The sequence below is a fragment of the Myiozetetes cayanensis genome, unplaced genomic scaffold, assembly GCF_022539395.1.
Source record: "Myiozetetes cayanensis isolate MyiCay16 unplaced genomic scaffold, myiCay2020 scf13, whole genome shotgun sequence".
NCBI classification, from domain to species: Eukaryota; Metazoa; Chordata; class Aves; order Passeriformes; family Tyrannidae; genus Myiozetetes; species Myiozetetes cayanensis.
This window is the reverse complement of record NW_026086937.1, coordinates 10,537,567-10,560,020: the sequence shown is the minus strand read 5'-3', so window position 1 is coordinate 10,560,020 and position 22,454 is coordinate 10,537,567. Positions and strand designations below refer to the sequence as shown.

The 22,454-nt window shown below is 49.5% G+C and overlaps 2 protein-coding genes across 9 annotated transcripts in view; both read left to right on the top strand.

The window, feature by feature from the left end:
* The window catches only part of NEU2 (neuraminidase 2), a 37,060-nt gene extending 33,399 nt beyond the window's left edge, over positions 1–3,661 (top strand). For all 4 annotated transcript variants that reach the window (XM_050308556.1, XM_050308555.1, XM_050308558.1 and 1 more), the window contains exons 2-3: positions 643–847; positions 2,554–3,661. In XM_050308556.1, coding sequence (XP_050164513.1) covers positions 647–847; positions 2,554–3,492 — 1,140 coding nt within the window. In that variant the 5' untranslated portion in view covers positions 643–646 and the 3' untranslated portion in view covers positions 3,493–3,661. The remainder of the gene's footprint in view (positions 1–642; positions 848–2,553) is intronic.
* The window catches only part of INPP5D (inositol polyphosphate-5-phosphatase D), a 59,892-nt gene continuing 38,147 nt past the window's right edge, over positions 710–22,454 (top strand). For 2 of the 5 annotated variants that reach the window (XM_050308544.1, XM_050308542.1), the window contains exons 1-4: positions 710–847; positions 5,160–5,251; positions 7,832–8,063; positions 12,775–12,838. In XM_050308544.1, coding sequence (XP_050164501.1) covers positions 7,930–8,063; positions 12,775–12,838 — 198 coding nt within the window. In that variant the 5' untranslated portion in view covers positions 710–847; positions 5,160–5,251; positions 7,832–7,929. Of the gene's footprint in view, positions 848–5,159; positions 5,252–7,831; positions 8,064–12,774; positions 12,839–20,510; positions 20,616–22,454 lie in introns of those variants that run through there. The other 3 variants (XM_050308543.1, XM_050308545.1, XM_050308546.1) reach the window with 3 other exon arrangements.

Here is a 22,454-nt window from a genome sequence, read left to right as displayed (position 1 = left end):
AGGACGAGGTTTTCACCTGGTCAGAAGTGCCACCCAAAGCTGTGGGACACCATTCAGACTGTTCTTTAGTCTTATGGAAGGAGGGAAGTTCTTTTCCTTTCTTTATTCATGCTCAGTGCTTATCATCCCCATGCTGGGGCACAGCTGAGGTCAGGGATTGCCTCACTGTGTCATTTATAGGAAATTTTAAACTCATATTTAGCAAAGCAGAAGTTCTGTGCCAGGTTTTGGATACACCATCACCAGAGACATTAATGGTCTTCAGAGGGAAAGTACTACAATGTTTTATTATCAACAGTCTTCTGAATTACAGAGTAGATCCACAAAAGTCCCAGCCTGTGAATTTAATTAAAAAGACAAAACAAAACACAGCTTTTTTATTAACTGTATTTAATGCACTTGCCTTGTGACACTCCAGCCATATCAGCCAGGCTGCTCCTGGGGTAAGTCCGGCCTCAGTTCCAGCTACTCTGCTACACACAGGTTCTCCTTGGAAAAGAAGAAGAAAAAGACAGAGCTGAAAGTAGCAGAAATTGTTGCAGTGCAGGACAGGCCCCACTGAGCAAGGAGAGCAAAAAGTGGAATGTGCCCATCACATTTTGCTGGGTCAAAATGCAATGTGCTTTGTCTTCTTCCCTCCAGCACAATGGCTTCGTTCCCCGTCTTGGAGCAAGAGACGTTGTTCCGGAACGGGACCTGGAGCTATCGCATTCCAGCCCTGCTCTACCTGCCCCGGTTCAGCATGATCCTGGCGTTTGCTGAGGAGCGGGAAGATGTGGTGGATGAACATGCCAAGCTCATAGTGATGCGCAGGGGCCTGTACAACCCCAGCTCGCACCACGTCCAGGTACCAGTGTGGGGAGGGAGCGGGGACACTGCCCACCTGTGCTGCTCACGTGGCTCCAAAGGACTTCAATGTATTCCTGCTGGAGGGACAGGGCAGCTTCTCCTCCCCAATTACAGGAGTCGAGTCTGCCAGTAAATAATGCATGTGTTGCTGTAACTGCTGGGATTGCACCCCGGGAGCGGGCGCTGGTGGGGGGACGGGGGCAGGTGCAGCAGATACTCTGGGAGAGGCTTTGGACCCATCAGCGGGGATGGGGATGCAGGCAGAGAGAGGAGACAAAACGTCCTGTTGTGGCAGCCAAGATGTGGAGGAGAGGCAGAAATCAGGAGTGGCACAAGGACAGGGAGGAGTAAATTAGCCATCAGTTACTATTTTTTTAGTTTTAATTCCTCATCTTAATACTAATTTCTGGTTTAAGAAACAATTGAGAACAGCGAGTCTCCCCACGCAAAAGAGTGTTGTCTGGTGTGTTGGTGCCAGAGAATTGGCACCTACCAGTTATTATTATTATCCTGATGGGTGGCTGGGGTGGTGGATATTCTATTTATAGTAATTTGTTTGCATTTGCAAAGGCATAAATGTCCTTGGGGGGGGAGGGGAAGTAATTTTATTTTTGTATTCCAAACCTTCACTGGTTGTCTTAAATTGTACACTCCTAACAGCTGGATTCTGCCTTGCAGAAGCAGCCTCTGAGCACATCTGCAGTGTCAGACCATTCAGGTTGCATCTTGTGTAACCCTCTGTAATTCAGTTAAGTAGGGCTCCGTTGGTCATAAACTTAGTCATTTGTGTTCACCTGCTGGATTTTCTTAAAATGGAAATATTAAATATTCAAGAAAAGTTAATACAGGCTTAACAGACAAAGAGAAAACGTGATCAAAAAGGGTAATCAGCAACTCAGGGCAGAAAAGCTAATTAATGTAATCTTACTGGAAACCACTGCTTCTTTACCAAGCCCATAACACTATGTGGGCATAATTTTCTAATAGCGATGTTAGTGTTAGAAATGTGATTGTGTTAGGTGCTAGTCATTTAAAGGAAGACAGGGCTTGCAGGGTAGTTATACCTGCTCTGTGACCTGTTTTCTGAATCGAACAGCTCAGGGCCCAGATTTCCATACCAGAGCATGTAACACCATGCAATCAGCCCAGCAAGGGGCCTCAGTGTAGGCTGGGATGCCCATTCACATATGGATCACATGGAGGAATAGGAGTTTGAATGGAAAGGAATTCGTCAGCATCCAGGATACTTGAAAAGGGCTCGGGTACCTCTGTGACCTCCTCAGAGGCATTGACACACCACAGTGTCTGTACCAGCACACTTTGACCACTGGGCACGTCTGTGTCAAACATGTATTTGTGAGAATTTCTGAAAATTCAGCCTCTGTAGCTTTTCAGACTGTGTCATCAGACACCAGCTGCACTAAGGTGTGGAGCTGTCAGCTCCTCAGGGAGCAGTAATTAAGAAGGACATAAACCACCTGCTTGGTGACGTGCACGTGCTTTGTGTTATCCAAAGAATTTTCACTTACCTTTGGTGATGCCAGATTATTGTTCTCCCATTTCTTGCTCTATCCACTAACCTGCTTCTCTTCTGTTCTTCCCATACTCTTCCGTAACTTTTATCCAGGCATTCTTGCACTATAACTTGGTTCTCTTTGTAATGGTGTGTTTCATTCTTGTCTCCTTTCACGTGGGCCCTGGCAGTGGAATAACATGGAGACCATTGTCACTGCACAGCTGAAAGACCACCGATCTATGAACCCCTGCCCGGTTTATGATGAGGTCTCAGGGAAACTGATCCTGTTCTTCATAGCTGTCCCAGGAAAGATCTCTGAGCAGCATCAGCTCAGGACAAAGATTAACCTGGTACGCCTCTGCTACGTCACCAGCATGGACCAAGGGCGCACCTGGAGCACTGCCCAGGATGTCACCGACAGCACCATCAGGACCGAGTACAAGAACTGGGCCACGTTTGCGGTGGGGCCGGGGCACGGCTTACAATTGCTCAATGAGGCCCGGAGCCTGGTGATTCCTGCCTATGCCTACCGTATCTTGGACCCGAAGCAGCACCCCACCCCTCATGCCTTCTGCTTCATCAGCTCTGACCACGGCACGACGTGGGAGCTGGGCAACTTCGTGGGCGAGGAGAGCGCGGTGGAGTGCCAGGTAGCGGAGGTGCACTCCTGTGGCAGGAGGGTCCTGTACTGCAACGCGAGGAGCACCAGGGGAGCCAGAGTCCAGGCCGTCAGCTACAACCACGGGCTGGACTTCGAGGGAGGCCAGCGGGTTGAAATGTTGGTAGAACCTCCCTTTGGATGCCATGGAAGTGTTACTGCCTTTCCACCTCCCCCAGATGCCAGGTGCCAAGATAGTTGGTTACTCTATGCTCACCCTACAGACCCAAAGGGTCGAAAAGATTTAGGAATTTACCTCAACAAAAGCCCTTTAAATCCAGCACACTGGACAAAACCTAGCATCCTCTTCAAGGGCCTGTGTGCTTATTCGGATCTGCAGTACATGGGTGTTGGACCCGATGGCTCACCCTTGTTCTCCTGCCTCTTTGAATACGGGACCCGCTGGCAGTGTGAAGAGATGATCTTTGTCATGTTCACCTTGAAGCAAGCCTTTCCCTCTGAGCTCTGAGTCTCAAGCCTTTCCATCAGCATCCCTCCAAACACCACCTTTGCTGATCCTTTTCACTGTCACTTCTCATCTTTGAGCAGAAGGTTTTTGTACTCCTGCTGCACACTTAGTTTATCGTTGGCTTGCAGCATCTGTAGATTATGAAGCCTATTAAATTACTAAAACTTAACGTGTTTGGGTTTGTTTTCTGTTGCCTGTTCTCCCTTTTTGCCTTTGGCTGCCTTTTACAAATCCTGTGCCCAAACCAAGTGTGACCTTTATATGGGGCTTCTCGCTTTGAGGTCTCCGACAGACTGGATCAATGTACCACTGCTGACAGCCTAGGGACTGCCTGGGAACAGATGGCAGCAGTTTTATGCTGAGTGGTATTTAGTAAGTTGTGGGGAAAGTTCTAGAGAGGGCACTGGGCTTACTGCCCTATATCTGGTGTCACCTTCTTCAGGACACTGCTTTGGCTTTGCTTAGGAGTACTGCTTCTTACAGACAGCATAGGAATTTGGTACCTCTAACTTTCAGGGCTTGCTGACTCCTTATTTCAGCAGGGCTGTGTGATGTCTTGCTCTGGGGACATTCCTTGCCCACTTCTGCAGTTCATTTGGGGTTGCCTTGCTGAGTTCCCAGGCACCCCAGGTACCTCTGTCAAACTGAACTTTCTCCTTACTTCCCATGCTATGTCCTTGCTTACTCACCCTTTTGCTTGCCCTGCACTGAGAAGCTGCAGTTTTTCTGTAAGAAAACCAGAGCCTTGTGTGCTCTGGCTGCTCCCTCTGCCTGGGCAGTGGCAGTAGGAGTCATGGAGGTCACCAGGACCCTTCCACGTCTGGGGACAGGACAAGTGGCCGAAATGGCATTTTGCCTCTATTGGAACTGCAGGATCAGGACAGGTCTGCAGAGGGAGCTCCCAATTTAGAGTCAGGAGGGGAAATGCTTGCTGGTCTTTGTAACACAAGTATGATCCATTCAGCTACTGCTTCTGTCGCTGACAACCCCACGTCTTTTTATTACAGAGTGTTACTGGCATATGAGGCAGTGTGTCAAACTAATAACATTGCCCCCCTTCCAGCAAAAAAGCACCTGTGTCAGAGGGAGGGGACCTGACCAAGCCCAGAGCAGCACGAGAACACTCCCACTGGAAGGCTTTCCACTACAGGCAGATTGTCAGCAGATTTCTGAAGAAAACCATTCTAATTTTGGTTAGAGAGACACTATTTATTTCTGAGGCTCCAGTGTGGTTTGAAAGGAGGCTTTGTACAGAGAGCAGACAAGGGACCCACCAGAAATGAATGGGTACCAAGGGAGACATGTCAGAGCAGGTGGAGCTACGAAAGTGTTACCTATGCCTCTGGACAAAACTCTGCTTTATGAACCAGTCTGTGCTTGTTTGCTGGGTGCTGTATCCTGTGTGTGTGCACGTGTGGGATGGCTGCAAGGAAAATATGTTTGTTTGCTCTATTGGTGCAGAACAACTCTTGCTTTCCAGAGCACTCTCAGAACACATCCCCTTTGAGAAACCCTAGCAAACCCATAGGATCCTTGGCACTGTCACTGCTCAGGTCTGCAAGTCTCTGCTTGCTCAGTGCCCCTACCCTGCACTTTTACTGCTGACAGCTTTCAGGGGTGGTGGGAGAAGGGGCCCTGATTTTTCTCACTGTGTAAATTTGTTTCAGGGCACCTGGAGGCTGCAGGTACCAAGAGAGTAATGAGATCTGGTGACCTTCACAGATAACCTGTAATTTGCCAAGCCTTTCCCAAGCAGCAGGTCAGTAACGTGCTGGGCTGGCATAGCAGAGTGGCTCAGGTAGCCAGTACTTTGTGGGTATCACTCATATGCTCTTCAGATGCAGGCCAGAGCCTAAATGCACCTTTGTGGCCAACAGCCTGTCACTGATGCCTGATGAGGTAATGGTATATTTAGACTTCACCAAAGCTACCTGCTGTCCTATAGATCTAACCTCCTCCTCAGGTACTATGGAATACTTTTGTTTCGTGACATGGAAATGCATGTTTAAGAAGTTTTTATCTGGCCAAGCCTGGCAGTTCCCATGATGATGCAGAGTGGACAGGCTGGCTATAAGTGGGGGTTGTGTGACCACTGTACATCTTGAATGATGCCACAGACAGTATTTATTTACTGGTTCTGGACAGGCTGGTGAGTTGACAGCCAGCTGGTACAATACTACTACATCTGTAGCAAAACCAGTTTATTGCAGTGTCTGAGAGATGGGATATTATTTCAAGCTAACGAGCCATCAGGGATCACAGAGCTGTTTATGTTGGGGGATTGGGATTCACCTTTTGAGCAGCTGGAGCTGTATTATGCTTTCTTTTAGAACTAAGAAATACTCAAAGAAATCAGCCTGCATATCCAATTGCCACAATTATAACATGTATTTGGATCCCTTCCCCTTGTTTATGTCTCAAACTACAGGAGTTATGTGTGGCTGGACAAGGGATTTGAAGAAATAACAGCAGCTAAAAACTGAAGTTGGAGGAGGGGTGGAGAGGAATTAAGTATTCCCTTAATTAGTCTAACAACTAATTAGATGTCTAACCAGGGGTTGTATCTGTTACCTTGTTTAGCTTGCAGAAGATCAGGAGAAGCTTTCCAAGCAAAGTTTAATTCCAGCAAAACTCCTGGGGCGATCAGCAGTTCTGTCCACTCTGCATCCAAATATGTGTCCATTGCCTGGAGAGCACTGTGAGGCCAAGCAGTGATTTAGCATTCAGAGCTGTTCTGTCTCTTCCTGTAGCTGTGCTCCAGAGAAGTTCCTGGAGGTGCCAGAAATCCCAGGCAGTTGGTGCAGGTGAGGTTAGCAGTGGTCTGGGGAGGCAGGGCTGTTAGAGGAGCCGCACGGTTCCTTCGCCATGTGCAGACACTCCTCCTGGTGAGGAGAACAGGGTTTGTAACCCCTCTGTAGCTTACAGCCATTGCCCATGCAAAACCACTTCATGGCAATCAGCATCTGACTGCATTTAGGTTCCTGAATCCATGGCAGTTTGTCTCCTGAAGCCCTGTGTGGATGTGGGCAAAGCTGAAGGTCAGGTCCAGCTGAGCTAATTTTGTACTGCAGGCAGTGCTTGCTCAGCATGGTCAGGAAGCCCTGCACGGTGCAGTTCTGCTCGTTTAGCAGGGCGCTGTTCTGGCCACACAGCTTTGAGCTGCTGGTGCCCACAGCCTCATCTCAAAGGCAGAGGTCAAGCTGGACACTGCAGGGCAGGTTTCTGGTGAACTGAAAGCACCAGGAAGGCCTGCAGGGATGAATGCTGGGTTGTGCCAGGTTCACTCTCTCCTTACCCACAAATTCTAGCCTCTCCCTATAGAGTGCCAATCTGTTCTCTCCTGTCTTGCTGTCCATGCTATGTCCACGATCCAGGTACTGTGGTTCTAGTACTTCTCCTGGCTCTGGGAAGCAAGGGTTGCATAGGGCTAGCAGGATCTATGCCTTGCCTGGGAACTTGCAAGGCAGAGTCTGAGCTCAGCTGCTGCTTTTAGATATAGCTCAAATGTGGATGTGCAGAAGTGCTGCCTTCCAAGGCAGAGCAACCAAATTTCCCTCACAGGCAGTGCCCCTGTAGCAATGTCCTGGTTTGCTGCAAACATGTCCCCTGTGCTGTGCCTTGGAGATGCAGCACTGAGCAGCCACTCAGCACAGTTGAGGGACAGATGTACATACCAAGAAAAGGGAACTGAAAACTCCAGTTCTTCCCTCTCTGACGCAGGTTGCCAGACACAGCTTTGCTCCATCCCACCTTCAGGGATTTAGAGTAGGAAAGATCTTTGAATTCATCTCACAGTAGCTGACAGGGAGCTTTGGTCACAAATCCCCAGCGCAAATCAGCCTCTCAGTCTGCTGTGCGTGGCAATGTGCAGTAGTAATTTTATTCTGCTCAGTTCTTTGAAGTCCCCTCCTCACACCTAACTACCTATGAGGACTAGTCAAGGCAGGAACGGGGCAGTCAGTGCTAGGTATCCTACTGCACAGTGTGTTTCTGCTCAGAGATTGATTTATTCCCCTTGGAGCCCTGTAGCGGGTAGGACAGACAGACAGGAAAAAGATGAAAACTCAAAGGGTCTGACAAGAGATCGTAAATGGGACATCAGGCCACCAGAGCCTGGGGGACTGAATGTGTGAGGGAGCAGAAGAGATGCCCAGCTGGGACTTTCTGACATGAAGGGGGCGGGAAAGGCAGGGAGCATGGGCTTGCAAGTCACTTCAGCTGCAGCATGAAGAGGAGAGCGGGGGCTGCAGGAACATGTCACGCTCACTCTCTGAGCTGTTTGAGTTGAGGAAGTTGTCCGTGGCTGAGTTTCCTTTCCCTCTCTGTACTATTGAAACAGGAAGCTGCCGAGTTGAAGCTGGCTGATCGTTACACACAGACACTCAGGCAGCTCTGGCAGCTCCTGGACTGGAATTCAGGTTTCCTCCAGCTCCAGCGATGGATCAGTGCTGGTACCACGGCAACATCACTCGCTCCAGAGCTGAAGACCTGCTCTCCAAAGTAGGCAAGGATGGCAGCTTCCTTGTGAGGGCCAGCGAGTCCATTGCCTCGGCGTACGCGCTCTGTGTGCTGTAAGTACGGCATCCGCCCGCGCACCCGCACTCCGCTGCCCCTGCTCAGGCAGGGGGCACCCCTGCAGCCCCCAGACAGCCAAACAGCCGCTGTACCCACAGGGAACACCAGAGCACCTGACTGGGCCATGGGGTAAGGAAGGGTTGGGATCAGGGCCGGGCTGGACAAACCCACATCACTTACTGCTGTACCGCTCACGCTGCTCTTGTGCCTGATTCAAAAGGAGAGAATAATCAAAGGCACTGCAGCTGTGCTCTGAGAGAAAAGAGCATCTTGAACTTTTGGTGTCTCTTAACAACTTGGGTCAGGTATTTACCTTTAACAACTCCAGTACTGAGCTTGGTACCCTCCCAGGCACTTTTCTTGCTCTGGTCCAGTGTGTGTTTGACCCACCTGCTTGTACCGTGTCCCATTCAACAAAAGCTGAAATAGTTCCTGGAGCTGTGCACGGTGCACCTGGCACAGCAGTGATTCTGCCTGCATCATTAATGTGGCTCATGGGGTAAGTGTTTCATGTGGGACACAGGGAGAGAAATACTGGCAGTCCTGAACCCCCATTCTGGGAGACCAGAGAGCAAGGCCTCCTGCCCTGGGTTTGTGAGGGGCAGGTGTTATTCCTGGAGGCAGGAGAGCAGGGGGAGAAGAGACTGAAGTCAGTAGGCAAAGTCTGACTTTGCATTACAGAGAGATAAGACAGTTGCTCCCTGCTTAGGAGAGATCAAGAGAGCCCTTGTGGGACCCTGTTCTGCCCGTCAGATCCTCTTTGCTGCCATTGCGCAGCAGATCAATAAAACTCATTGCATCCTCGCCCCACATTAAATTACAAACAGGTTTCTCCTTTTCCTTCTGAAAGTATATGTCTTGCAGTGGTGAAGGTGGTGCTGCTGTTTATAACTCTGGTCTAACTGCTTGCCTCTGAGGTCAAACTTCTGTTGACAACACCGTCTGCAGCAGAGGATTCATGTGCAGAGGAGCCTGGGGCTGGGTAACTGCCCTGTGAGCGTAGCTGTTGGACTGCCATGGTGGTGGTTGAGTCATAGGGGTGCTCACAAGGTGCTGAGAGCCTTTGTACCTGCCTGTTCAGGTGCTTGTAACAACACAGGGAAGAGTTTTGTCTTTCTGGAGGGAGCAGAGAAAGAAAGTCATCTGCAGATGAATGGGCAGGACAAGCAGGAGGTAGGAGAGACAATCATCCTCACTGGCTGAAGGCCCAAGCTGCCACTCAGGGAACACTTTACTAGACCAGACTGTTGCTTCCACTGAGCAATTTTAGTATGGCCCTATTGATTTGACTTGTAACCAGTTGTACACAAAATGTTTTTACCGAGCAGTGGTGGGGATTATAGGAAGGGAAGGTGCTGCAAAAATGCTTAACGTGCATTTGCATAAATTTTTCCATTGTAGATGTTTATGCAGCCGATTTTGAAAGCCTTTTGTGACTTGAGAGACATGGGATCAGGAAATAGAAACAATATAATGACCAGGATTTTCTGAACCGTGAGCCAAAGGTTATGTTCTGAAATCCATTCTGATTAAAGAATTGGGGAGCACATGGCCTCGGCAGCCAAGAGCAGCTGGATCTGAGGTGTGAAGTGATGGCATTAATTACAGGCAGAAATTTCACACAAACTGCTGTCAAACAACCTAACAAGCCTTCAGCTTATGCTGGCTTGTAGTTAGTTTGTGGAGGGAAAGGGTTAAACATGGTGAATAAGTCTGTCCCTTTGAATGTCTTCTCCACAAAATGGGCAGCTTTGCTGAAGCTGAAAACTTCCTCAGGGATGTATCAGTTTCATCTGTGTTATTGACTGGGAGGTGTTTGAGCTTTTCAGTTACTTCTGTTTAAAAAACAGAGAGGCTGGAGACAAAGAATGAGAGAGGGGACTTGAAAGCTGACAGGAAAATTGTTTCCACAAAAATAGAATTATGCTGAAAGGGAGAAAGTGTCAACTGTGTATAGGTAAGGAAAACAAAAAAAACATGAAATTTCCTCTGAAAAAGAAATGTCATATTCTACAAAGCACTTATATTTATTGGGCAGATCAACTGAAAGCCAGCAAAGCACTTATTATTAGCACGTCATAGAATGAAACAGTGATTTTATTGAAGAGCTGCTTGAGGAAAACAGGATTTGTATAAATATAGACAAGTCAGGGATATGTATTTGCAGGGCCTTTTAAGAGTGCCTCCCCTCTTTTTCTGAAACTTAGAGCAGCAGCTTCTCACTTGGGGAGCGAAAGGCTGGGGAATGCTCCTCCCCTGCACTGCTGGCCCATGGTCACACTGCCCCATAAAAGGCAAGAAGCAAAGCCCTTTTCCTCCTCCTTTCTCTGTGCCTGCACCATGTGATCTGCCAGTTTATTGACAAGAAATGGGCTCTTTAACTCACCTGGAGGGGGGAATGCCTGGATCCTGAAATCCGAAAGAGCCTGCTTAGTGTTCCCTGCACCTGAACTGGTACCATTCCTCCAGGGGATCTTCTGTTGGTGGTTCATCCATGGATGGCTGCAGGATTAACAGCTCTTTAGAGATGACTCTCAAGGGCTAGTTGCAGCTTTGGGACCCCTCTCAGTGCCTGTGTGATGCCATGTCCAGCCCCCCTGCCTCTCTCCTGGTGCCCTTAGCACCATGTCTGTCCCCGTGTAGGATCTCCAGGCACTCCCAATATGCAGATCATCACCTGTGTGTAAAAACACACAGCAGGAGAGGGAAGAGCAAATACCAGCCTTGTCCTCTGATGTTTTATTTCCCCTCCGTGTGAACGGCCTGAACAATGGTTGAGCAATTCTGAACTCAACCCAGTTTTTAGGGAGGACCTGGAATGTGGCGGTAATTGGTACCACACAACCTGACAGTCAGGATGCCGAGGAGAGAAAGCCTAAGGGTAAAAATGGAGTAAGAGTCCCAGTCTTCTCCATCCACATGCACTAAATTAGAAGACTGCTAAAAAGGATTCCTGCTTTTGATCCCAGGATGTGCTCCTCTCTGCACCTGTCTCACCCAACTGCCCTTCTTTCCTTGTTCTTCCCCCGATCTCACCTGTCCTCAGCCTAAAGCGCTTTACAAGGTGAGGTTTGTGTGATGGGGCACTTTCTGTGGAGGCAATGTGAGGGTCCTGCTGTGATGCAAGAGCCATTGAGCTGGTTCTTTTATCAGTTTCATAATCTCCACACACACAAATTGTCTCTCATGAGCTGCATGAGCAGTTCTGCTTAGCCCTGTTTGCATATCAGCAGGAGGAAATGGTGTAAGAGAGCTGCACTGACAGATAAAAACAAACCCCATACCCTTCCTTGGGGCATATCCTCATCTGGCGTTGATTGCCCTGGGATTGGTGACATTAGCAGTGCTGTGGCTGCCCACAGCAGTTGGGGATCAAGTCTGTGACTGCCAGCCCTGTCCCAGATGTGTGAATGAACAGGTGCCTGTAAAATGAGCTCTGGGAGCCACTCGATTTCCTCTGTGTCCTTTGCATTAATGCCATCAGAAGATGCCCGCTCATGTGGTTACGTGACCAAATCCTCCAGACACCCTGGAAAAACTCAGCTATGAACTATGAGTAATTTATTTGCATTTCCAATGTCTTTGTGACACCTTGTAGAAAGCTGTCTAAAATCCTGGCAACCTCTTCTCTCTCCTGTATGGAATGATTCTGAAAGGCATGTGATGAACAGACTCACAATACTGTAAAAGAGATTAGGATGTTTTATTGATCTGCCTGATCTCCCCAGCGGGGGGCCTGACCTCAGGCCACGTTTTTGGACAATTCCACAGGTGATGAAGTGATCCTGTTACAGCCAAGGAAGCTCTAAGAGCAGATTCTGTTCTTTCTTTTGAGAGGAAAGTGTTGAAACCAGCACTGTTTGCTGGCTCAAAGAGATGTTGTGTGTTTTAAGAGAGTGCTTTGCAGGTGACTTGAAAGATTGTTCTTCACTTGGGAGAAAAGTAAAATAGTCAATAATTTTTAGTCGATACTTCTTGGATGAGATCCACAAAGCTCAGCAGCTGCTGAGGAAGGTCAAATTTGCCACCTTACAACACTCAGGCTTCACTTGGGCTCTTGTGCATTGATGTGACCCTTCCATGGGACAAAGACTCCTCCAACCGCCTTAAATAAAGAATCTTATAGAATTTAGCTGGGACAAAATGTTTGTTATGGCTGATCTACAGATGCACATGTACAGTGTGCACCCACACCAGGATGGTGAGATGGGTTTTCATTTAGGCTGTTTAGGACTTGTAGATGAAAATGTGCAAAGCAATCAGCTCTTGTACTGGGATTTAGCTGAAATCTATTATTTGTTTTCTTCAGTACAAGTCAATGCACATATACTAGCCCTTCAGTTTACTCATTCATTGCTGATTTTGGCCTCATGTCTTTTGGCTTTCTGCTTTTCCATTCCTTCCTGAGCTGCCCTCTCTACTGACAGCTTTGGTGTTTTCTCTTTCTGGCCAGAAGGAGTGTTGAGTAACTCACTCTGAGCTGATGCTGATACCACTTTCTGCAGTGACATCTGCAGATGTGTCAGTGACCAAGAACACTTCAAGCCTGTGTTAGTTCCCAGACTCCAGAGAACAGAAGAGAAATGCTTAAACTTCTTGTGCACGAAGCTATCTGTGTGTCTCAGGATGTTCCAAAGCCTGTTCTCATGCCCTGGTGAGATTCCCTTCTGGACATAGTATAACCGTGTCACCTGTGATCTGTTCCAGGTTCCGGAATTGTGTCTATACCTACCGAATTCTGCCTGGTAAAGAAAACAAGCTTGTTGTCCAGGTAAGCCCTGCTGTGTACTGTGTGGGCCCTGACAACTGCTGGGTTTTAAAGCAATTCTAACACCAAGACAAAAAGGATACAAGGAGTTGAACTAATGCCCCGGCCAGCACAGTGCTGGTCTCCAGTCCACTGCTGGGCAGATTTTAATCTTCAGTCTGCTCCTGCCATGGCCACCAGCACACCCCTTAACACATGTCACTGCCAGGTTTTATACAGCTGAGAAGCTCAGCCCATGGAATACCTTTTCCTCTGAAGCCAACTTCCCATCAATATATTGTGGATCTTTTCAATCCAGAATTGCAGCACAGTTCACCTACACCCAGAGAATGTAAACTGAGTTCTGGTCTCAGGATCCAGAAAGTACTAGATGGAAGGCAGAACTTTCAGACCTTCTGTTTATTCCTATTCTGCTTTAGGATCCTAAATGAGCCACTTCCCCTTCCTGTGCCATCTCTCAGCTCTGGTTTCCTTAATATAGAGCATGAAACTTGGGGTGGGAGAGAGGCATGGTCTCTCTCAGCCCCAAAAATTGGGCATAGGTTTATTAGGCAGCAGTGGGGGCTGCAGCCGACCCATCCTCTTGGCACAGCCAGTGCTGCATGGGCATTCCCTGCAAAATTAAATGGAAATGCCCAGGCTACCAGTCTGCCCTGCTATTCAGAGTCGGTCTACAATCATTCCTTCCCATTTCAGATGACAACCAGCTTCCCACACTAGAAATCAGATTTCTGCTGACTCCACGTGCGGCTCACATGCCTCACATGCACCATGTCACTCATGTATTTCCTGATGTGCTTTGGGGTCACCAGTTTCTCTTTGAGATCTGCAGTAAGGGGCAGCATATCTGAACAGGAGTCATCAGGTTACTGAGAACAGTGGAGTGCTGGCAGCTTGCTTTCAGCTGTGGGCTGTTGATAAGAACTGTGGATTGTGTGTCTTGGGTGCACACATCCAGCTTGGCTTCTGCAAGAGCCACTTTTGGGGAGCTCGAGCTGTTCTTAGGAGCCCCACTCAGATGCAGCTCTGCACAAACACAGCTGTTTTGCCACCCGGGCCAATTCCAGGCTCTCATCCCTGTGCTCCAGAGGACTCTGTGCCCAGAGCCAGCCACCATATCCCACTTGGCCTCGACAGCTGGATTCCCCAGAGCCACTGAGATTCCTCTGCCTCACTTGCACTTCTGTTTCTGAGGAGGAACTGGCAGCAGGACACTGTGCCAGACTTGACCTGGGTCTGTATGTGTTACTATGGCAGGTCACTAAAACTCTTCTACCTTCCCAGAGCGCTGGGCATCACTGTGTAGAGGAGCCTGTGTAGGCTGGGAGCAGGGCTGGAATGCAGCTGCAACCAAGAACCTGCCATTCTGATCTGGCTCCACAGGGTGCAGCAGCCTCTTTGTAGGAATACTCATTTTCCCCCCCATCATCTGATCTAGCCCAGCCTTTCCATCCTAAATAATGTGTTTTGGTGCATTGTGGTGCTGTGATGCTGTGATGGTGGCACATGTTCAGAAGGTGATCCAGCGTTTGTCATTGTTCCAGTACCCAGAGCAGCTGCAGAGGTCAGGGTCTCACTGTGCCAGAGAGCTCACAAATGAAGCTCCCCCGGGGCAGGGAGAATGTTGGGGGAGACCTGAGGCCCAGCAGTGCGCACGACTATCTATGTCCATACCAGCTCTGTGGCAGGGCCAGGATGGGAGTCTGGCACTGCTGATGATGTCCTTGCTCTTTGCACTGGCACTGAGGTGAGGAAGGGACATGGTGGAACCCTAACTCTGAATGGCTTTGGGGTATGAGTTTGACAGCTGCTTTGTCTTTTGGGAAACAAGCACAGAAATGATCCTATGTTGTTTATCCTGCTGTGGGAGAGGAAGAAAGGCAGGCCAGAGAGTACCTGCCAGACGGCCCCACACTTTGTCCCCGCGTGCCCTGGGCAAGCCCTGTCCCCTCCAAGTCTCTCAGCGCCCCCCTGGCATGTCGTGGGAGCAGGGCTGTCTGCAGCCTGGCCTGCAGCCTCTGCTGGCAGGACACTGGTGCAGAGTGACGGGGGTTTGGAAGCCGAGTGGAGAGCGCTGTGTGTGTGTGCAGAGAGCTGTGTGTGTGTGCAGAGCGCTGTGTGTGTGTGTGCAGGGAGCTGTGTGTGTGTGCAGAGCGCTGTGTGTGTGTGTGCAGAGCGCTGTGTGTGTGTGCAGGGAGCTGTGTGTGTGCAGAGCGCTCTGTGTGTGTGTGCAGGGAGCTGTGTGTGTGCAGGGAGCTGTGTGTGTGTGTGCAGGGCGCTCTGTGTGTGTGTGCAGGGAGCTGTGTGTGTGTGCAGAGCCGTGTGTGTGTGCAGGGAGCTGTGTGTGTGTGTGCAGGGCGCTCTGTGTGTGTGCAGAGCGCTGTGTGTGTGCAGAGTGCTGTGTGTGTGTGCAGGGAGCTGTGTGTGTGCAGGGAGCTGTGTGTGTGTGCAAAGCGCTGTGTGTGTGTGCAAAGCGCTGTGTGTGTGCAGAGCGCTGTGTGTGCGTGTGCAGAGCGCTGTGTGTGTGCAGAGCTCTGTGTGTGCAGAGCGCTGTGTGTGTGTGCAGAGCGCTGTGTGTGTGTGCAGAGCGCTGTGTGTGTGCAGGGAGCTGTGTGTGTGTGCAGAGCGCTGTGTGTGTGTGCAGAGCGCTGTGTATGTGTGCAGAGTGCTGTGTGTGTGCAGAGCGCTGTGTGTGTGCAGAGCGCTCTGTGTGTGCAGAGCGCTGTGTGTGTGTGTGTGGAAAGCGCTGTGTGTGTGTGCAGAGCGCTGTGTGCGTGTGCAGGGAGCTGTGTGTGTGCAGGAGCTGTGTGTGTGTGCAGAGCGCTGTGTGTGTGTGCAGGGAGCTGTGTGTGTGTGCAGGGAGCTGTGTGTGCAGGAGCTGTGTGTGTGTGCAGGGAGCTGTGTGTGCAGAGCGCTGTTGTGTGTGCAGGCGCTGTGTGTGTGCAGGCGCTGTGTGTGTGTGCAGAGCGCTGTGTGTGTGTGCAGAGCGCTGTGTGTGTGTGTGCAGAGCGCTGTGTGTGTGTGCAGAGCGCTGTGTGTGTGCAGGGAGCTGTGTGTGTGTGCAGGGAGCTGTGTGTGCAGAGCGCTGTGTGTGTGTGCAGAGCGCTGTGTGTGTGGAAGGCGCTGTGTGTGTGTGCAGAGCGCTGTGTGTGTGTGGAAAGCGCTGTGTGTGTGTGCAGAGCGCTGTGTGTGTGTGCAGAGCGCTGTGTGTGTGTGCAGAGCGCTGTGTGTGCAGAGGCGCTGTGTGTGTGCAGAGCTCTGTGTGTGTGCAGGGAGCTGTGTGTGTGTGCAGAGAGCTGTGTGTGTGTGCAGAGCACTGTGTGTGTGTGTGCAGGGAGCTGTGTGTGTGTGCAGGGAGCTGTGTGTGTGTGCAGGGAGCTGTGTGTGCAGAGCGCTGTGTGTGTGTGCAGAGCGCTGTGTGTGTGTGCAGGGAGCTGTGTGTGTGCAGAGCGCTGTGTGTGTGTGCAGGGCGCTGTGTGTGTGTGCAGAGCGCTGTGTGCCGGCTGTGCAGCCCTGCAGAGGGGGCAGAGCCACGGGCCGGCCCCAGCCCTGCCCCCAGGGCTGTGCAGGGAACTCTGGACTGCCCGCAGGGGTGCGAGCTACGCCCCCCACCTCGTGCTGAACCTGAGAGTGTTTCTGCCACGACAGAAGGGCCTGTTTTCATGTATGGCTGTTCCACTTGCCTCCAGATCAGAGCCCTGCAGCCCCGGACATCCGTATTTCTCTCTGCTGTAGCAATGGGCAGCTCTCGTGCTGGATCAAGGTTTACGAGCATGTAATTTTTAAGATTCTTTTGGGATCTGTGTTGTGATTGTGAGGGATTTCTCTCGTTCCTATGTCATGGGAGGGACTGTGGTGGAATACCTTTGTAAGCTGGGCTGCCAGGAGCTGTAGGTTGAATATCAGGAGTAGGCTAAATAAAGTGTGTTGTTAACTCATGTTTTGAAGACACAACACCTCCTGCTTTGTGCTGCCTTATTCCAGTTCTGTGGGAGAGGCAGAAGAAGGGGGGTGGCTTCTTCTGGCAAGAGAGGGACACAGTGAGAGTGGTAATTGAGGCTCAGAGGAAAAACAGTCTCATGTAGTTGGCTGCTGTTCTTTGTACAGTGTTCCAGCTGGGCCAGGCTTTTTTTGGTTGCTTGTCTGTTGATTTTTGGATAAACCAAAAACTACTTCCTGTGTATTACAAGATCAGACTTTTGAAAAGATTACTTCTGTGCAAGGATATAAAAGCTGTTGAATAGGATGGAGTGTTGACATTTTAAAAAATCCCATTAGAAAAGGAAAGAGTCTACTAATCCAATGGAATTAGAAGAGGTGTTAAATTAATACAGCAATCAGTAGGTGCTTTTCATTTCTGGGTTTATAAAAATTATATAGGAAAAATTCAATATGCAATCCTGAGATTAGCCTGTATTAGTTATAACTATGAGCCCTGATCATGCAATGTGTCTTTTTTTTTTGCCTGCACAGTGCTCCTTCCTGAGAAAAGCTGCCTTCCTGCCCAGATCTGGGCTGTTGTCTGTCAGGAGCTTGTCATGGTGACAGCAGCTTCAGAAGAGGTCCCATATCACAGCTACATACACAGCACATGTGACAGGACAGCTCCCCCTCTGCCACTTGTGGAGTTTTTTCACCTTTAAAGCTGCAAGCTGCTTCACTTTTTCACTGACTCTTGGAGAGGCCATTTTAATTAGAGCCCAGACCTGCCCAGTGGAATGATACTCAGTGTCATTTTTTGCATGGTTACATTATCTGCTCTAGGACTGGTAGCAGAAAGGGAGGTGCACATTTTTGCATTCTGAGGTGCACTTTCTCACCTTCAGGCTGAAGAAAAAAATATATTTGCATATGTCCCTCCAGCCTTTTGTGACATGGCCTGTGATGTTGCATTGAGATTCTGCACCTGCAGCAGCTCTACAGCAGCTTGCATGGTCAGGAATCCCTCTTGCCTGCCATACCTGGAATGCAGCTGGTGTCCTCCCAAAGCACACTGGGCTGTAGAGGTCACCATCACAGACTGTTTTCTTTACATACAAAGAAATTTTTTTCCCCTTCTTTTCTGGAACTGATGAATTTTCTCCTTCCATTACTTGAGACTTCAAAATACAGGCAAAGAAAACCATGGCTTGGATGAATCAAACTTGCCTCCTGCTGATGAAAACATATTTAAGGAAGGAGGGTAGGAGTAATGAAAACCCCTTGAAACAGAGGATCTGTAAGAGCCAGTAGAGATCTTTAGGCTGAGAACAATTAGTCATTGAGATCTCCCTGCTGCCTGCAGAGTGTCAATGTAGTAAAGCACTGAGAGCTGGGAACAGGAAGAGAGCAAATAGCAGTTCCACAGAGATCCAGGAGCAGGGCAGGAGGCTGGAAAGAGCTGCCCCCGAGGTGGCTGAGCTGCTGCCTGGGGGCAAGTCACAGCTGGGCTACTTCACTTTCTGCTCTGGGAAAACAAATATGATTTCCCCTTGCTCCAATGGGGAGGCATGATTAATGTGTAGTTATTGAATGTTTGGGGATTAGCTGAGTGTAATCGTGTTTGTGCAAAGAGGGCAGAAGCAGCAAAGGAGTGCTTGGGCATTGCAAGGTCAAGCCAAACATAAGACACAAACTAAAGACACCAACATTGTCTTTCTTATCTAGGCACCTACAGTCAGTTCTTGCCGTTCAGATTCACAGAAGATACAACTTTCCTGTGCTGTCACTTAAAGCACCTCCTTTATCCAGCTGGCTGAGGTTTCAGTACGACCCTCTTCACTGTCCAGTCTGCATTCCTTATGATCTTAGCATCCCCTCAACAAATGGGGAACTTGGCCCAGTGTGAGGATTGGGTTATCAAAAATAATTTTAAATAGCTGTCCCTGGTTGACCTTACCAGGATCAGAGCATGTGTATCAGTGTTCACCCCCTGCATTTCAGATGTGCAGTCAAAGCTGTCACGTAGTCAAAGGTGAGTTGTATCTCTCTAGTCAGCAGAAAAGAAATGGTCTGATCTGGGTGGGCTGAACTGTCCTCTGTTGTCTAAAGAGCCCAGAGAACCCCCTTAAACTGCCAGACTTGGCAGGCTGTGGCCAGATTAGGAGATTCCCAGTACAACTGTCTTGTGTTCAGTGTGAGAAGGCACTGAAGTCAAGAGCTGCTGTTGAAAAACTGTGGTACTGCCTTTGCCTGATGCTTTACCCTGGATTGCCTCCATATATTGCTATTTTGAAAGGTCACTGTCAGGAGCACAACCTGCCTCGGGAGTGAGGGTGCTTGAAAGAGGTGGTGAGAAGGAGGAAGACACTGGTGTTGGCTGGTCAGTGACTGTGGGTTGGTACAGGGAATGTGGTAAAACCCAGTGGAGTTTGATCTCTCTTGATTTCTGGTACATCTCAAGCAGGAGTTCCCAGCTCGTGTTATCTGCTGGCTGCAGTCAATCAGTCAGTTCTCAGGGGCAGCTAGATTGCATCTTATTTTCTGCTCTTGGCCAGAACTTATTTCTGGTCTGTCAGATAACAGTTCATAGGTTGTTTGCAGGATCAAGCACTGGCCTTGTGCCACGGTGTGTGGAGGCTGGGGGAGATATCCTGATGGAGAGATGGCACCATGGCACAAACAGGGCTGGCTCCAGAGATGCCCTTGGTAAAAGCTGCTGAGAGAGAGCCAGCCTTGTAGTTATGGGAGCAGCTTTGGCTTTTGATAAAGGTGGAGTCTCCTTGAGAAACTGGGGCACCTGTGGAGCAGCTGTCTTGCCAAAACTCTGCACTGGGGCAGCCTCCCCTTGAGTACTGGGGGAGTTTTAGGCACCACAATATAAAAAAGACATTAAGCCATTACAGAGCATCTGAAGGAGGGCCATCTGAAGGGCCTTGAGGGGAAATCATACAAGGAGTGGCCGAGGGCACTTGGTCTGTTCAGCCTGGAGGAGACTGAGGGGAGACCTCACTTGGGTCTGCAACATCCTCCTGAGGGGCAGCAGAGGGGCAGGTACCGATCTCTTCATTCTGGTGACCAGTGATAGGAGTGGAGGGAACGGCTGGAGCTGTGTCAGGGCAGGGTCAGGCTGGATCTCAGGAAAAGGTTCTTCTCCCAGAGGATGGTTGGGCAGCAAACTGGCTCCCCAGGACAGTGGTCATGGCCCCAAGGCTGCCAGAGCTTAAGGAGTGTTTGGACAACGCTCTGAGGGACAGGGTGGGATTGTTGGGGTGTCTATGCAGTGCCAGGAATTGGACTGGATGATCCTGAGGGTCCCTTCCAACTCAGCATGTTCTGTAGCTCTGTGATTCTATAACCATGTGCTCTGTCTCCTGTGTTGTGGCAGAGTCTCCCTCAGCCTGAGGAAGGCACAGCCTGCCCTGCTTTCCTGTGGGCATGACCTGGTGCTTCAGCTCACTCAGGTAACATTCCCATTCTGCCCCCCAGAACTTGAATCAGATGTGTTTTTCCACAAGCTGAGGGCTCACCATTGCCTGACCACTGCTGCTTCCTTTCTAGCAAGGTGCTCTTCCTTGTCCTTCTTGCCAACCTGTCTGGTTGTTTTGTTTTCATATCACCCTCAGTCAGCTCTCCCATTCATGCCACCAGCTGAGCTCTTGCTTCAAGCCACGTACCTGCCTTGAGATTATAGGGGGCTGCCAAGGATGGAGGTTCCAACCACCCCCGGTGCCTTGAGAGCTGTTGGCATCTTCTGGCTGCCCCACAGGAGAGGGCAGAGATGGAGCTTGGCCTGAGCAGAAGCAAGAACCACTGTGTGTTTTCAAGCAAACTGGAAAATTTTAAATAACCCTTCTTTCAGGTGAAATGTTTCATTTTGGTTTGGGGCTTTTCAGAAGTGATCACGCTGTTGCCAGGATGTTGAAGAAAAACGTTGTTTCAGGTGGAAAAACTGGATCACTCTTTTGAAGAAGTCCAGACAAGCAATTTTGAACTTGTCACCTTCTTTTAAAATTAATAGGGGAAAAGGAAATTGAACAAAGACTATGCCTTGCATAGCACATGCTCCAATCCCCTTGATTTTTTTTTAAGTAACCTTTTTTTTTTGCTTTGAACAAAACCGTTTGATCGACTCCAGAGTTTTGTGAGCATTACCTTGTTGTGAGAAAGAATTACTAAAAGCTACCTTCTCATGCTGCACAAGAGACTGTACTACAGTAAGGAAAACGTTAGAGTTTTAGAAGTTATTGCCTGTCTTTTTCTTTCCACTTCAATGTCCCAGGTTTGACAGAAAGCAGCAGTGCATGCATCTTCCTGCACCCCCTCCGTGGGTGAATGTAGGAGACATTGATTTTGCAGTTGTAGTACCAGATCATCATTTCTGGGAGCAGGAACACTCCTTGCATTTGTGCTGAAATCCACCAGTTAAACAAATTATTTACATTATATTTGCTGCCTGTTGCAAATCCAAAACAAAAGTTGTGGGTTTTGCTGGCTTCAGTGAAAATTACAGATGCCCTGGCAGCACTGTTTTACACAGAGTGATCATAGAGCTTTTTTTTTTTTTTAATTTTTCTGGTACTTTTTTGCTGACATGGGGCTGTGTGACAGGAAACAAGTGTGCTCTGAGAGCAGTTAGAAGGCAGGCCAGCAGCTGTGACTCACGGTGCCAGCTGACACAGGGGTAGGGCACAGTGTACTCTGAGGCTCCCAGGAGGTGGAGAATCCCTAAACACTGTGTTGTAGGGGCTTCTGGGGAATCCCTTCCTCCCCAGCACACTTCTAGAAACACATTTCTGGGGAACACCTTGATCTGTACTCCGTCTCTGTATGGGTTGGCTAAATATGCCAGAATGAACAAAATCCTCTGTCTTGGGATGGGTGAGATGTGCAATGAGAGGGCTCTGCTCACGTCAGCCACCACAGGACTGTGCCTGCTCCGAGCAGGATTTGTGCTGACCTCTGTTTATGAGTCCTGCAGGGTGGAGCTGGGCCTGGAGGCTCCATCCGGAGTGTGAAGCTGCTCTGGAGCAGGGCTGCCTGTCCTGCCAGCAGCATCTGATAAGAGCTGGGAGTTTAGATCAGTTCCTGCATTGCTGGTGTCACTGCTGCTGTCACCAACATGGGAGGCCTGGCTGCGGCACAGGCAGCACCGAGCCCATTGTCAGCCCTGCAGGGAGGGGCAGTTTTTGTTGTGTCCCTGTTGCCACCCTGCAGTCCCAATGTGCTGTCTGCTCTGGCTCGTGTGGCCAAGAGAAGGTTTTCTGTAGTAAGGACTTTGTGATTTGCTGTGGATTTTGCTGATCTTTCTGTATCTAATCAAAACCTTTCAACTGGGAAATTGCTCTTGAGCTGGTTTCGGTGGGGGATAAAGCAGAGCTCACTGTTTCAGGTGAGGCTCAGCCATTCACCACTGCAGCCACTTCCAGCTTCTGTCCCCACTGGGTGAGGGGTTTGTACCTGCTCGGACTGATGGCAAACCCTCCTGATCTCCAGTGGGGACAGGGCAGGCACAGGCCTGGGAGACAGCTCTGTCAGGGCAGGGTAATGATGACAATGGCACTGATTTCACTGGAGTTAGTTCCTGTGCTGGTGGGACTCCACTGGCATGGAAGGGCTGAGGGATAATCCAGGGGATTCCTTTTCTTGAAGAGAAACAAGGGACAAGTGAACATCCAATATTATGAGCAATACTTGTGAA